The sequence below is a fragment of the Podarcis filfolensis genome, assembly GCF_964270895.1.
Source record: "Podarcis filfolensis genome assembly, chromosome: Z".
Taxonomy (NCBI): Eukaryota; Metazoa; Chordata; class Lepidosauria; order Squamata; family Lacertidae; genus Podarcis; species Podarcis filfolensis.
The window spans coordinates 1,297,685-1,314,031 of record NC_139617.1 but is presented as its reverse complement, the minus strand read 5'-3'; the positions used below and the strand labels follow the sequence as shown (position 1 = coordinate 1,314,031).

General features: G+C 45.0%; 2 protein-coding genes across 4 annotated transcripts in view; both read right to left on the bottom strand.

Annotated features, from left to right (window-relative positions):
• KLHL13 (kelch like family member 13) overlaps positions 1–16,347 on the bottom strand; it is a 1,461,558-nt gene that overhangs the window by 1,162,634 nt on the left and 282,577 nt on the right. The gene's annotated exons all lie outside the window — the stretch shown is intronic.
• Positions 1–16,347, bottom strand: part of GPC3 (glypican 3) — a 236,671-nt gene that overhangs the window by 22,974 nt on the left and 197,350 nt on the right. For all 3 annotated transcript variants that reach the window (XM_083595426.1, XM_083595427.1, XM_083595428.1), the window contains one exon: positions 7,274–7,433. In XM_083595426.1, coding sequence (XP_083451552.1) covers positions 7,274–7,433 — 160 coding nt within the window. The remainder of the gene's footprint in view (positions 1–7,273; positions 7,434–16,347) is intronic.

The following is a 16,347-nucleotide window of genomic DNA, read 5'->3' as shown; positions in this document are numbered from 1 at the left end:
TTGGTCAAGAGAAACCTTATCAAACAAAAAAAGCAAGTACAGGTAGATGTTCCCTGGGACTTGATTAAGGAGCGCATAAAAGTTAAGAATATAACAAATGCACACTGGGCGCAGCATCCTACCTCACAGAGGCCAATCAGAGGCCTTTAAGGAAGTTGCAAATAGGGACGAAGGAAACAGCCCTCTTCTGCTCTTTCTTGCCGTTCCTCCTGAGTTGGTATTCAGACTTTCTCAACCAGATCACAATCAAAGTGCCAAATTCCAGCCCAGGGCTCCTCCACCAGGATCCAAAACACCTTTCTTCTAGCACTGATCTCTGGGCTTCCCATCTAATAACGCAGAAGGTCTTATATACAGAAGACATACAACCCAGTCATGCCAAATATTCTCTTGTGCTCCATCTCATAGCTTTGTCAGCCTGCCAGGATTAAGGATTAAGGCTGCAGGTGACAGAAAGGACACTTTTCTGCTTGAGACCCTAGAAAGTTTCTGCCAGTCAGAAGAAATGGAGGGACCACTATCCATAGACCACAGAACGGGGGGGAACTACTTTTGTCCAGTGGGCCAGATCCAACCCACTTTTGGCCAGATTTGAGCAGTGGACCCAATCCTGCCAAAATTCATCTTTTCAGGCGAGTGTGTAGGATTTGTGCTTTTTAATACATTACTGGATGAACATTAAATATAGCATTGTTTGTTGTTTTACATTTTAAATTGCTTTTATTGTATTTTATTTTTTCAAGTTGCTTTGAAACTCTTTCTTTTGTATTGTTATAGGTTTTTTAGGGGGTCAGTCTGGATGTCTTTGTGGTCCCCTTCTAGGCCTGTGATCCTTTATCTATGAGGTTAGGATCTATAAAAGGAAGTCAGTCAAACCAGCTATTTTGTAAAGGTAATGGCCACAGCTGCTCAGCTAAGTATCTATAATCAGCATCTTAAATAGGTTGCTCTGTTGTCATAGAAACAAATGGGTGGACCTTTCCCTAACTCACCTGTCATCCTAGGATGGAGAACAACAGACTAAGATGGGCTGGGGGTGTGGGGGAGTTTTGGCTAATGCTGCAAGCTGGGTACATAGAAGCTTGCCTTGCTCTGTGCTGAATCTCAAAGCTGGGGCTCAGGGGTCTCTCGGGGAACCTAATGGGGAGGCAAGATCTGTTGGGGTTGTGAGTCCCTCCATTCAGTCCCTCAGGCTGTATATATGTGTGGATAAAAACATGTATCACCACAGTCCCCACCGGCCTTCATTCCAAGGAAACCAAATCCCGGGTAAGCGCTGGAACCCTGGTGTCTCTTGCTGCTTGGAGATTGGGGCGCCCTCTCAGCTGCCGCTTTGTGTCTGGCTCTGGTTCTCCTGCCCTGTCTTTTGCACTGGGCTCTAGGTTCTAGAGGCACACAAAGCAGATCCTGTAAGTCAGAAATCTGTTCTAGTTTCTGCCACAGAGTCCTTTGCAAAGGACTGGGAGGAGGTGCTTTGGCAGCGCTGCTGCTGCTGCCTTGGAAGACAAACTGGGTTCTTCAAGAGTAGGTAATCAGACTAACCATTGTTTTCCTGCCATATTACACACAGATCAAATCCAGACAGAACTGCAAACCCATCTCCAAAAGATGAGAGGGAACTGATAAGCAAATTCCTTTTTGATGGCTGCATGCACCAGAAAACCATTGCTCTGACTTTGTATCATTACTTTAAAATTTAAAAGTATGGTGAGCAACAACAAGCAACAGCAATAGACCAATTAGCAATTCCAGTTGCAATTAAAATGGAATGAGAAGACTCCTCCCTCTTCCTCTAATAAATCTGCATTTTGACAAGGAATTCTTGATTTCCAATCAAGACTTCTTTGTGAAAACAAAACAAAAGAAGAGAAATTTCAGCAAATGTGCTCACACACTTTCAAGATAACAGTTCTGCTGCAGTGTTTTATATGCTGGCAATACGCCGGCTCTCATGGAAAGATAATCCTCTTGGAGCTTGGATGTGTCTCCCCCTTGCCTTTCTCCCATGCTAGGGTAGAATTAATGCCTTGTAAAACAGCAGGCTCTTTCCAACATTGGTTCATTCAAATAGTAAGTCATTAAGAGCCCAAAATAAATAAGGTAAGACTTCACTATAACCCTAAGTTTGGAATTTGGAAGAAAAGTTTGCTGGCTCACAAGATAGCTACAACTGGCTGCAGCCACCCTCTGATACCACAAGAGGCTCTGTTTCTAGGGTGGGAAATTCAGAGAAGAACAGACCTATTCACCTATGGTGAGTTAAGAACTTCTGCCAGGTTCCCAGGCAAAGAAGCTACCCAAACAGAGTCAGCTGAGGAGCAAGAACTAACCTGAGGAGCAAGAACTGACCTGCCATCTAGGATGCATAGCAGAGCACATGAATCTGTACACATATTCTACCTTAAGAGTTGTCTACCTTCAGGAGCCTTCACACTGCTGTTTTCCAACATAAAAACAATACGCAATTGAAGCAGCTATGTACCTTCCCAGGGACGCGGGTGGCGCTGTGGGCTTGCCGATCAGAAGGCCGGTGGTTCGAATCCCCGCGACAGGGTGAGCTCCTGTTGCTCGGTCCCTGCTCCTGCCCACCTAGCAGTTTGAAAGCATGTCAAAGTGCAAGTAGATACATAGGTCCCGCTCTGGTGGGAAGGTAAACGGCGTTTCCGTGTGCTACTCTGGTTTGCCAGAAGTGGCTTAGTCATGCTGGCCACATGACCCGGAAGCTGAGAAGACTGTGGCAGGCAGCCTTGAGAAGGGGTAAAGCAGGGGTAAGTTAAATCCTGTTGCCACGAAACAGGATCCTTGCAAATCCAGTGGCTGTCTAGCAGTTTATAGCAAATATATCTGATGTCTGCCAGGGTCACAACAGTAAAGCCTGGAGCAAACTAATATTGGGTTGTATCCAACAATGCTTCCCCTTCTTCTCCTTTTTATGACGATTATTATTATTATTATTAGTAGTAGTAGTAGTAGTGGTAGTAGTAGTAGTAGTAGTATTTCAGTTTATTCCCTGCCCTTCACCTGAAGCCCCCAGCACAATTTAAAATACAACACTAAAAATGGTTTAAAAATACTGCCATCACAAAAATAGGGTGGGTCCCAAATATATATGTCTCATTTTACTCAGAGTAGAGCAATTAAAATTAACTTAAAATCAGTTGAAAGGTTTCATCTCTCAGGAATGCTTGACATGGATGCTGACGGCTGCCAGAACCTCAAATGCCCCCAAATGGAAAACCTTGCAGGATTTGTGACTTTTGCTTTGGTATAAAAACATGTGGGTTTAGCATTGCTGGGGGGGGGGGGCGGGGAGGGGGGAGCTCATAATTTACAAACTGCCAAAGGCTTGGAGGACCTTGCAAAAAAAAAATTTTTAAATCCATGCTATTTGTATACACAAATATAACTCTGTTGGTTAGAGTGTGGTGCTGAGAATGCAAAGGTTGCAGGTTTGAACCCCATACGGGCAGCTGCATATTCCTACATTGCCATATGCAGAAATGGACACAGGGAAACAAGTACAGTGTTAAAATGAGTAATAACATGTTTCTTATTTTATGTATATATTACTGTAATTGAACCTTAAAATATAAGGAGAGCCTGCAGGATTAGACCAATGATCCATCTGGTCCCACATCCTGCTCTCACAGTGGCCACCCAGACGCTCCAATGGGAAACCTGCAAGCAGGACCCCTGAGACGAGAGCCACACTCTTCCCTCCTGTGGCTCCCAGCAACTGGCGTTCAGAAGCCTTGCTGCCTCTGATCGTGGAGGCAGAGCTGTGTGTCCCATTTTGCTGCTTGAGGCAAAATGGGAAGTGGCTCTGCCACCTTCCTCAAGCTGCTGCCACTGCCACTGCCGCCACTGCCACGTGGCACCTCCCCCACATCGCCACTGCTTCTCTGCCAGGGGTCATAGGAGCCAACTCCTAGGGGCTGAGGTCACTTCAGCACCCCAATGAAATATTTGAGGGGGCTAATAAAATAAAAAATGTGGGGCAGGGCTTACTTGCCCTCAACCCCAATATTTTATTCAAGTTGCACCCCTGCCAGTGGTGGAGGTTTCAGGGTGGGTTGAGGGAGGCTGTGAGTGTGATGCCTAGGGGACTTCTGCAGCCTGAGGCAGCTGCTTCACCCCACTTCATGGGTGGGCTGGCCCTGAGGCAGAGAAAAGCCATCATGGCTCGAATCCCCATAAGAATAAATCAAGTGCTCCCAATACATTAACTCCTTGCAAACAGAAGTCCTTACAAACACCCCTACTAGGGTAGAGTCCGTTTTGTTATTCCCATTTTCACAGAATAGAATCATACAGTTGTAGAGTTGGAAGGTACCCTGAGAGCCATCTAGTCCGCCCCCTACCATGCAGGAATCTCAGCTCAAGCATCCCTGACAAATGTTTACAGGTGGCAAGGCCGGGGAATGCCTGTTTGCCCAAGACCACCTAATGTAACCAGGGTGGAGCCAACATCTGAACTAGATGCTTTCCAGCTCACCCCTGTTAAGCCACTACTTCCCCCTAGTAGTCCTTCAATGGGCGAGGGTGGAATCAGGTCCTTGCAGTCTGAGCGAGCGTGATAGCACAGAATTGTGCACCTGAAGCCTGTGCCCCATTTCCACAGCAGATCATATCCTCTGGTTCTGCCCACCCCACTCCCCTCCCAGTCAGGGTCAAAACACACATGATGAAGGGGAATTGTTTTCTTGACTAATGAACTGCAGGCATGTGGGGGTGCTACAAGAGACGTGCTTGACCCTCTCTCCATTTACCTCATTTCCCTGGTCTCCATCTCTACCTACCCAACCACCCCCTGCGGGAGAATCAGGAGGGGGCGAAGTGCCCATGGATGGGGGTTTTGGTTGGGGAAGCAGTTGAAGAACAAGGGTCAAACACCCCCTCCCCCTGCATAGCTTCTCAGATCCAAAACTGGCTGCATTTCATTAAAGATGTGGCCGCCAACAGATCCAATTGCAGACCTGCCATTTTGGCCGTCAAGATGGCTTGAGCACTAGATAAGGAGAGGGAGATGCCTCCCTCTGTATATGAACCACAGAAGGCCTCTCATGGCCCAATATTCACCAGGGCTGGATAGGATAGCTCAAAGGTCACTTTTGCTCTCTCTTACCCAGTATTTTACTATCTCAGTGTTTTATTTATCCATATATATATGGTGCCTGACAAGCAGCGGCTAAATACCTCAGCTTCCACTCTATTAAATAGCAGGTAATTGTCCCTGATCAAGGGGAGGGAATTTATACAAGCATCTGGCCTCATTTTAAGAGACCACATTTTCCTCTTTAAACTTGAAAGCTGGAGGGCTGAGCCTATCCAGGTTCATCTGTCTGGTCTTGGGCGAGAGATGCAAGCAGCAATGATTGGGAAAGGATTGCTTTGCAGCGACTGAGCGAGTGACATTTGCACTGTGGTCCACATAGGAGGGAGGGAGGAATGTGGGAGAGATTCCATTCAGGTCACAGATAAAGAAGAACTCAACATAACACTCACTATGCAACAGTTTGCAAAGCGAAACACACCCATCCTTCGAAATCTGCACTTCTCCGAATTTTGTGATGCAGTTCTCCAGCCAAGGAACGTGCAGAGAAATGCTAGGGTAACTTATGCACACAGATGAAAGTATTCATGAAAGCAGCAAACGCTTTGGAATGTGCTCCCCAGTGAGGTCCACCTGGCACCTTCATTCATCTTTCTAACACCAGGTAAAGACTTATATCGCCCCCCTACCAAGCTTTTGACAAACTACTGTTAGCATGCAGACAAAGCTTCCTGTGTTTGTTACATAGGTGGTTGCCTTTTGTTCTGCTTTATGGTATAAATATATTTATTTGTGTTTTTACCTGCATTATAAGTTGCTCGGAAACCTTCAGGTAATAAGACTGGCTGATCTAGTACCGATAATGATAATGGTGGCGATGTAATTCTTATATTGGGAGAAATCGCTGTGCAAACACTTGTATGTTGGGATAAATCCCTATCCACATGGTGATGGGCAGACAGGCTGCTGGCGTGATGTAGCAGGATCTTCTTGCATTCTTGTATACCCAAGGCACAGTGGTTAAGGGCACCCAAAGGTGTAGAGTCGCAGGACACAGCCTTCCTAGCAACACCCCAGGGAACTGTGGTTCTCACCCATCTACTGGTGCTAGTTTGATGTCTATGGCTAAAAGATGCCCTGGAATCCACATAGGCAATATAATGAGATTTACTGCTTTGGGGAATGATCCTTGCAAAACACTGTGGTCACTGAGCTATCACTTGGGTGGTTTTTCCCAAGCTAATCATTTCAATTTCTGGACCCCCATTCAATTCGGAAGGATCTCCTAAGGGTGGTTCCATAAAGTGCAGCATCAGTGAGTCTGTTTCCAGGATACAGCATCTGCTGGGGGGCGGGGGAGGGCAGCACACCACTCTCCTCCCAAAACAGTTTCTTTCCCATGATAGATGGGGAAACCAGAGTGGTGGTGCTGTTGGGGAGAGAAACTGTTATGCCAGCAACACCAGTTCTGAGGCCTATGTGAACATAAGTGAGGGTTTGCAAGATGATGTTGCCACGCGTCCCAGATAATTGGGTCCATCTAGCACAGCATTGTCTATATGAACTGGAAGAGGCTCTCAAGGGTTTCAGACAGGGCAAATTCACAGCCCTGTCTGGACACACCAGGCCTGAACCTGGGACCTTCTGTGTGCAAAGCAGATGTTCTTCCATTGAGCAACAACCCTTCCCCATTAAGTCTGTGCATTGGGGGTGGAGGAAAACAGAAGTTAGCCTCAAAACTGCAAATTCCTACTCTAATCTAAGTCCTTCTTCCCATGTATGTGTGTTCAGTTTTTGAGAAGCACAACCAGTTTGTGTGCAAGACACTGGAGCACACAGTGCTGAAAACAGGTAAAAACAACATGCCCTCACTGCTAATAATTTCAAGCTTCCCAGGAATAGCCACCGTTCAGACAGACTCCTTCACCAGGGAGGGTGTTCCACAAGAGGGGAACCACCACTGAAAAGTCCCGATCAAGGGTCAGTGGCAACTCAGCAGTGGCACCACCAGTAGAGCCTCCTCTGTCAAGCATTGCGAGTCACCACTGATGGGTGCCCACCACTCCTCAATGAATTTGCCCAGTCCTGCTTTTAGTTCTGGAAGTGGGGGACAGCTGATGCACAGCCATATATTGGCTGCCCTGGTTGCAGACAAGCCCCCTGCCAGGAAAGGATAAAGAACTGGCTAGTTCAGCCTTGCCCACCCACCTCACCAGTTACCTGCCAAGAATCTCAACTGACTCTTCACTCTTAATTCCCCATTTCCGGAAGTTGCACCACCACAGTCGTCCTCGTCATCACAGCCCCCACTTCCTGCTTCATCCTCATCTTCTGGTTTCTCCAGATTTTTCCGGCGAGAGATGGACATTACTTTTAGGAGCTGGAAGACAATATATTTAAGGGGAAAAGGATCAGAGGGGCTTCAAATGCCAGGAGATTCATCACATCTGTTGCCTTTGATTCTTATGTAACTTTTATATTGTTGTATTCTCTGTAAGTCCTGTATCCCTCGTAACACCATGTATCCCTTACACCCCCAGGAGTTCCCTGTGGTCTGTGGGAGAGTTTCTCCTACAAGTTCCAAAGACCTGCTGTTACTCGGAGCAGGGCTTTTATTGTGGCTTCCCCAGTTCTCTGGAATACCATCCTTGTCTAGATATGACAAGTACCTACTACGTGTACTTTTCAAAAACAGCTGGAGACATTTTTGTTCAACAGACTTTCCTTGCTGGATGAATGGGTCTTTGACACAAGGGCCCACTTGTCAGGGTTTTAGTCTTGTCTTAAAAGTATTTGATGATTGTCTTTTCCCCCTCTTTTTATGTATAAATTGCTTTGAGATGGTGGTTTAGAAGGCAAGCAACAAATTAAATGTAGTATCATCCTCATCATTAATAAAAGTTTGGAGACTATTAAGCTGGGTGGTTTGTTTCAGGTACAATCTTGAGTCTGCGGTTTTACTGGTCAAACTTCACCCCCTGTTCCCCTTTGCTGCTGCTGAGCAACACCAAACCTTAACTGAAAGATCAAGTGGGCATTATTGCATTCACCAGAATTTGGCCTTGATTAGATCTCTAGATTAATAGCCAAAAGCTCAAGGAAATTTCAGCAAATGTGCAGATTAGTTGTTAGAGCAGGCCGAACCAATTCAGGGGGCTGGAGCGGGGTGCCATTTCTTAAATGCTTCCCTTGCAAGTCAGAGTGTCAAGTATGCTATTTTCACAAACACATTAATTTTTATGCACACTTTATCCTAGCATCTGCATTTTTGTTGTGGGAAATCTCAGAAAAGTGTGAATGGATTTCAAAGGGTGACTACATAGAATCATAGAATCATAGAGTTGGAAGAGACCACAAGGGCCATCTAGTCCAACCCCCTGCCAAGCAGGAAACACCATCAGAGCACTCCTGACATATGGTTGTCAAACCTCTGCTTAAAGACCTCCAAAGAAGGAGACTCCACCACACTCCTTGGCAGCAAATTCCACTGTCGAACAGCTCTTACTGTCAGGAAGTTCTTCCTAATGTTTAAGTGGAATCTTCTTTCTTGTAGTTTGGATCCATTGCTCTGTGTCCGCTTCTCTGGAGCAGCAGAAAACAACCTTTCTCCCTCCTCTATGTGACATCCTTTTATATATTTGAACATGGCTATCATATCACCCCTTAACCTCCTCTTCTCCAGGCTAAACATGCCCAGCTCCCTTAGCCGTTCCTCATAAGGCATCGTTTCCAGGCCTTTGACCATTTTGGTTGCCCTCCTCTTGACACGTTCCAGTTTGTCAGTGTCCTTCTTGAACTGTGGTGCCCAGAACTGGACACAGTACTCCAGGTGAGGTCTGACCAGAGCAGAATACAGTGGCACTATTACTTCCCTTGATCTAGATGCTATACTCCTATTGATGCAGCCCAGAATTGCATTGGCTTTTTTAGCTGCCGCGTCACACTGTTGGCTAATGTCAAGTTTGTGGTCAACCAAGACTCCTAGATCCTTTTCACATGTACTGCTCTCAAGCCAGGTGTCACCCATCTTGTATTTGTGCCTCTCATTTTTTTGGCCCAAGTGCAATACTTTACATTTCTCCCTGTTAAAATTCATCTTGTTTGTTTGGGCCCAGTTCTCTAATCTGTCAAGGTCGTTTTGAAGTGTGATCCTGTCCTCTGGGGTGTTAGCCACCCCTCCCAGTTTGGTGTCATCTGCAAATTTGATCAGGATGCCCTTGAGTCCATCATCCAAGTCGTTGATAAAGATGTTGAATAAGACCGGGCCCAAGACAGAACCCTGTGGCACCCCACTAGTCACTCTTCTCCAGGATGAAGAGTAACCATTGATGAGCACCCTTTGGGTTCGGTCAGTCAGCCAGTTACAAATCCACTGAGTGGTAGCATAGTCAAGACCGCATTTTACCAGCTTCTTTACAAGAATATCATGGGGCACCTTGTCAAATGCCTTGCTGAAATCAATGTAGGCTACATCCACTGTGTTCCCTTCATCTACCAGGCTTGTAATTCTGTCAAAAAATGAGATCAGGTTAGTCTGACATGACTTATTTTTCAGAAATCCATGCTGACTATTGGTGATCACAGCATTCCTTTCTAGGTGCTCACAGACTGTTGGCTTAATGATCTGCTCCAGAATCTTCCCTGGTATTGATGTCAGACTGACTGGGCGGTAATTATTTGGGTCCTCTCTTTCCCCCTTTTTGAAAATAGGGACAACATTTGCCCTCCTCCAGTCTGCCGGGACTTCGCCTGTTCTCCAGGAATTCTCAAAGATGACTGCCAGTGGTTCTGAGATCACATCTGCCAGTTCTTTTAATACTCTTGGATGCAGTTCATCTGGCCCTGGAGACTTGAATACATCTAAACTAGCCAAGTATTCTTGTACTATCTCCTTAGTTATTCTGGGCTGTGTTTCCTCTGCTGAATCATTTGCTCCAAATTCTTCAGGTCGGGCATTGTTTTCTTTATCGGAGAAGACTGAGGCAAAGAAGGCATTGAGGAGTTCAGCCCTTTCTGTGTCCCCTGTTTGCATTTCACCATCTTCTCCTCTGAGTGACCCCACTGTTTCTTTGTTCTTCCTTTTGCTACGAACATACCCATAAAAGCCTTTTTTGTTGCTTTTAGCCTCTCTAGCAAGCCTGAGTTCATTCTGTGCTTTAGCTTTTCTGACTTTTTCTGACGTGCTGGCTATTTGTTTGAATTCCTCTTTGGTGGTTTCCCCCCTTTTCCATTTTTTGCACACATCCTTTTTTAATCTTAACTCAGTTAAAAGTTCTTTAGATAGCCACCCTGACTTCTTTAGGCACCTTCCATGTTTCCATCTCATTGCTATTGCCTAAAGTTGTGCTTTTACTATCTCCCTCTTAACAAACTCCCAGCCATCATGAACTCCCTTTCCTTTTAGTATTACTATCCATGGGATCTCACCCAGCACTTGCCTAAGTTCTATGAAGTCGGCTTTCTTAAAGTCAAGAAATTGAGTCCTAGTATGCTTGGCTGCTCCTTTCCGCTGTATAGTAAACTTCAGAAGAGCATGATCACTCGTGCCTAATGATCCTTCCACTTCTACCCCACTAACCAGGTCATCAACATTGGTTAGGACCAGATCTAAAATGGCTGTTCCTCTTGTTGCTTCTCCCACTTTCTGGACAACAAAGTTGTCTGCAAGGCCAGTGAGGAATCTGTTTGACCTTATGCTCTTGGCTGAGTTTGACATCCAACAAATATCCGGGTAATTGAAGCCCCCCATTACTACTATCTCCCTTCCTTTTGCATGCTTGGCCATCTGTTCCAGGAAGGCATCATCTATGTCCTCCGTTTGGCTTGGGGATCTATAATAAACTCCCACAATGAGGTCACTGTTCTTCTTCTCTCCCTTAATTTTGACCCAAATGCTCTCACTTTGGCTTTGAGGTTCTAAATCTTGGCTCTCTTCACAGGTATACACATCCCTGACATATAACGCCACTCCTCCTCCTTTCTTGTCTGGTCTGTTTCTCTGAAATAGATTGTATCCCTCCATTATTACATTCCAATCGTGGGACTTATCCCACCAGGTTTCAGTGATGCCTATTATGTCATATTTAGTTTGCTGTACCAAGAGCTCAAGCTCATCTTGTTTATTTCCCATGCTTTGCGCATTAGTGTACAGACATTGAAGTCCATTAATCATTTCCCCGTGTCTCTTATTTAAGGATTTTTTCCTCCCACCACTAGGTCTGCGTGCTGTTTGCTCCATTTGGTCTATGACATTTGGATCTTCATCAATTGATAGACTCCTACCTTCAGGAGCACTGTCTCCCTCCCCCACATTAGTCAGTTTAAAGCCCTCCTGATGAGGTTTCTGAGATTTTTTGCAAAAACATTCCTCCCAACCATTGTGAGGTGCAGCCCATCGCTTGCCAGAAGTCCATCTTCAAGAAACTGCAGTCCGTGATCTAAGAATCCAAACCGTTCCTGTTTACACCATTTGCAAAGCCAGCTGTTCACTTCCACTATTTTTCCCTCTCTCCCTGGGCCACGTCGTTCAACTGGGAGGACAGATGAGATGACAATTTGTGCATTTAATTGCTTCAATTTCCTGCCCAGAGCCTCGTAGTCTCTTTTGATATTCTGAAGGCTATTGCTTGCAGTGTCATTGGTTCCCACATGAACCAAGAGGAAGGGGTATTTGTCAGTGGGTTTTATGATTCCTTGCAGTCATTCAGTTATATCTTGGATCTTAGGCCCGGGGAGACAGCACACTTCCCGAGACATCTTGTCAGGCCCACAGATCACTGTTTCTGTTCCCCTCAGTAGGGAATCCCCTATCACCACTACACGCCTCCTCTTAGGTCTGGTCGGGGTTCTTCCGTGAGCTGTCCGTTCCAAGGTCGCCTGCACATTCCCTGAGGACTGACTTTGCTGCTCGTCTTCATATACCTGATCGACTGTAATGAGGGAGAGATCCTCAAATGGAGTCTGCTCTTCGTCTTCCATGCTAGGGGAGAGGACCTCAAAGCGATTGTGTATTTCTAAACAATCAGAGCGAACCCTCCTACTTCTTTAAGTCACGTTTCTCCATATATCTGGCTCCTGTGTTGGTGAACTAGCCTCCTTCTCAGGGGAGTCCCCTGTCTCCTCCTTGGTGGAGACGGTGTGCTCTGTTGCTTCCAAGAAGAGCTCCAGCTCTCTAATTCTTTGGAGCGTAGCTACACGTTCCTCCAGTTGCTGGACTTTGTCTTCTAAGAGGGCAATCAACATGCAATTGCTGCAGGTAAAGCTGCCTGCAACCTTTGGCAAGATGGCAAACATTGCGCAGGAACCGCAGGCGACTGCAGCTGTTCCCTCACCCTCCATCTTGAGAACGTGTCATTGGGGGTGACTACAGCGGTCCTCCATCATAAAAAGCGTGAAGACAGGACAAATAACTCCCCCCCAAAAAAACCTAGGTCTCCCCCAACAAACGTTTGAGACTAGCTCCCCTAAATCTAAAAGATGGATCAAACTGCGCACACCACTAGGCGCGCGCCGCTGCCCTGCAAGCTCTGATAAGCTCCTCCCACAGCTAATCACCTGCCTCAACAGAAACCCTGCCCCCTCTGACCTTTGCACAGGGAGAGCAGCTAATCAGCCACAAGAAACACACACACAAGAAAACCCTTTTTGCTCCTTCTTCAGCTGCTGCCCTGCAAGCTCTACATTGCAATGTGCATTGTTTCAAAAAGCACAAATTATTTTGGACAACAGCCATACAAGAAATATGTAAAATAACTAAGCAAGTATTAGAAATCACCCCAGAACTGGCCCTACTAAACATCTTCCAAGACAATAATGCCCACTCACATCACAATGAACTCATTGCCCACCTACTTTCAGCAACCAGAAACATCATAGCCAGACACTGGAGAGACCTGTCAGGAGTAAGCATGGGCCAATGGTACCAAATAGTATGGGAAACAGCCCTGCTAGAAAAATTAACCAATAAACTGAAACTGACACGGGGACAAACAGAAGAAGACGCCTTTACCCTGGTATGGCTCCCCTTTATCACGTACACAGCCCAACAAGACAATGACAAGAATCCACCAACAATATACAAATCAATATGGCTAACCTGATCCAAAACACACACCCCCACTCACACATGAAAACAAAGTTCACCACAGCCAACCCCAAACAAGCAACCGCACCCTAGGCCAACCCCAATTTCTCTCACCACCAAAGGAACACAAGTGAATAGTAAAGAGAACCCGCACAAACAATGCTGACACAAAACCCCACACATACATTAAGGAAAATAGAAACATCACTTCCCGACCCCACCCCCCTCGCCTTTCCCCCCGCCACCTCTCCCCCCCTCTTTCTTCCTAATGTAACCCTAATGTCTCAACAAATGAAACTGACCTATGGAAAACGTAACTTGAAAAAAGAGACATTGCGCATACCTTTGTAAACGAAGAAAACTTTAATAATAATAAAAAAGCACAAATTAAGTACGTTTGCCTTTAAATGTGAACTGAACTGGATTCCTGCCCACTCCCTCTGTGGAGCAGCCTGCCTTCTATCCCGTCAGACTCTATGTCCATCTAGCCCTGGACTACTGCGATGTCTCAGTCTACTGAGATTTTACTTCAAGGAAGATGCCAGAGGTTGAATTTGGGATCTTCTGCAAGCGAAGCATGACCTCTGCCACTGAGCTAAGGCCTTCCCCAGCACTGAAACAACTGGGCAACGGGTGGGTGCTTGCCCTGGCTCTGAACTGCGACTCTCGAGTCCTTAATTAGGGGTGCCAACTGCCAAAGATTGCAGCAGTTTTCAAAATAACTGAACCAGTGCCTCCTAACCAGTGACATTCTAGGCTGCATTATTTTCAGTTAAATGAAATGTTTAAAAAAGAGTTTTTAGAGAGGGGATATTCTGAAAAAGAATCTAGATTTCAACAAGAAATCTTAAACAATGAAGTGAAAATTTTATCTAAAATGTATAAAATATTGTTGGAATGGAATACTGTGGACGAAGAGATTAAATCTGTAATGATTAGTTGGGCTAGAGATTTCGGATATAATATTGAATTTGAGAAATGGACTAAATTATGGCAGGATGGGTTAAAGTTTACAGCTTGTACAACAATTAAGGAAAATGTTATGAAGATGTTATAAAGATGGTATATAACACCAGTAAAACTGGGTAAAATGTATAAAGTGTGTAATAAATGTTGGAAGTGTAAGGAGACAGAAGGAACATTTTACCATATGTGGTGGGAATGTAAGAAGGTAAAAAGCTTCTGGGAGATGATCTATAACAAGTTAAAGAAAATGTTGAAATATACTTTTGTTAAAAAATCAGAACCTCTCTTGTTGGGAATACTGGATAATGAAATTAGTAAAAAAGATGTGAAATCAGTTTTGTATGCAGTAACAGCAGCCAGAATTTTGCTGGCACAGAAATGGAAACAGGAAGAGATGCCCACGAAAGAAGAATGGAGGATGCAACTGATGGAATACGCAGAAATGGACAGATTGACGGGGAGAATTAGGAACCAACGTGACCAGAGATTCTCCGAGGACTGGAAGAAATTTACAGAGTATATCAAAAATTTCTGTGATGAGCAAATAACGTTCGTTGGCTTTCAAGAAGCTCTGTGAAATTACTGTTAGAAATATTGTTTTAAAAATATGATGTGATTAAGAGTATTTGAGTGCAATATAATATTGGGAAATGTGAGAAGAGGATAAAAAAAACGGAAAATTATCAGACAAGCTGAGGGAAGTTCTGGAAAAAAGGGTTTAAGTTAAAAAGGGATGTATAATTTTGTAAAAATGTTTTTTTTTAATGGAAAATCTAATAAAAAATATTTATATATATAAAAAAATAACCAGTGACATTCTTGAATTGTTCAAATGAAGGTTCATGCAGGCTGAGAAGTATCTGTTACTTCCACTGTGATGCTCATAGCTCTGGAATTTACTACTCTTCTTTTTCTTCTATAAAGAGTGGCTCAAATACCAGAGTCAATATTTTAAGAATATATTCTAAAATGGGGAGTTATTGTGGACTATGCAAGGATTTAGCCAGCTTCATTCCATAGCAAAAGGCTGCTTTTTGAAAGGTGTTTTTGAAATACTTGGAATATGTCGAGCCAGGTTTTGAAAAATTTTGTGGAGTCTGCAGTTTGCACGGCTGTGGAGTTATACTTGTGGCATCTGACCTCATATGTCCACAGTAATATAAAAACTTTCCCTCTTGTTTGTCTTAGAGGAGCAAACTTTCAACAAGAGTCCTTTGGTTCATTTTGGATTCTCTCTGCTGCTATAAGTTCCTTTCTTAAATATTTATAAGAGAACATCTTTTTAAAAGTTGCTTTTTAAAAAATCACAGCAAGTAATGGGTTCATTCACACAGAGTTTCGTAGGGCTCCTAGGAAGCCTTTGCAAACACGGGGTTCTTCATATACTGAAATATACTCAGAGTCGCAAAGTGATTTCATGCTCTTTATTCAGCTCATAGTGGTGAGGAGGAATGAATGAAAGTCCCCTCAAAGTATCTGCTTTATATACATTATTTACACAATGGGCTGCACATGATTGGCTAATTCCGGAATTCTACTGTAAGCCAATCAGGTTGTGGATTCACTTCTATCTGGAGCATGATTGGGTGGTTCCTGCCAACCAATCATACTGCTGCATTGTTCTAGGACCAATCAGACTGCTGCATTCTGAATCCTATTGTTCTAGGACCAATCAGACTGCTGCCTTTTGGATCCTATTGTTCTAGGACCAATCAGACTGCTGCAGTTTGGATCCTATTCAACTCAGTACATAACAGCCCTCCCCTCTAAGTTCCAGTCCTGCTCCTCCTGATTGAGGATCTTCTAGCACTGCCTGTATTGGCTGCCACTGTGGCCTCCGCATCTGCCCAGGATCGCACCATCAGCCGTGTGCTCAACTGGGTGTGGAGGGGGTGGCCACAAGGGCCTTTTGCATCGGCGTTCCAGCCCTTCGCAACCAGACAACATGAACTCTTGGCTCATCGCGGCTGTCTGCTGTGGGGAGACTGCATCGTGATTCCCCAAAGACTCTGTCAATGTGTCCTGGAGGCTCTGCACGTTGGCCACCCGGGAATCGTGAAAATGAAGGCGTTGGCTCGGTGTTACGTCTGGTGGCCTAACATGGAAGATGCCATCACTGCCTGGGGGTCTGCCTGTCAAGCGTGCCAAGAATCGAGGCCTGCACCACCAGCAGCTAAGGGACACACCTGGGAGATGCCCAAGGCACCCTGGTTGAGGGTACACATTGATGTGGCCGGCCCCTTTC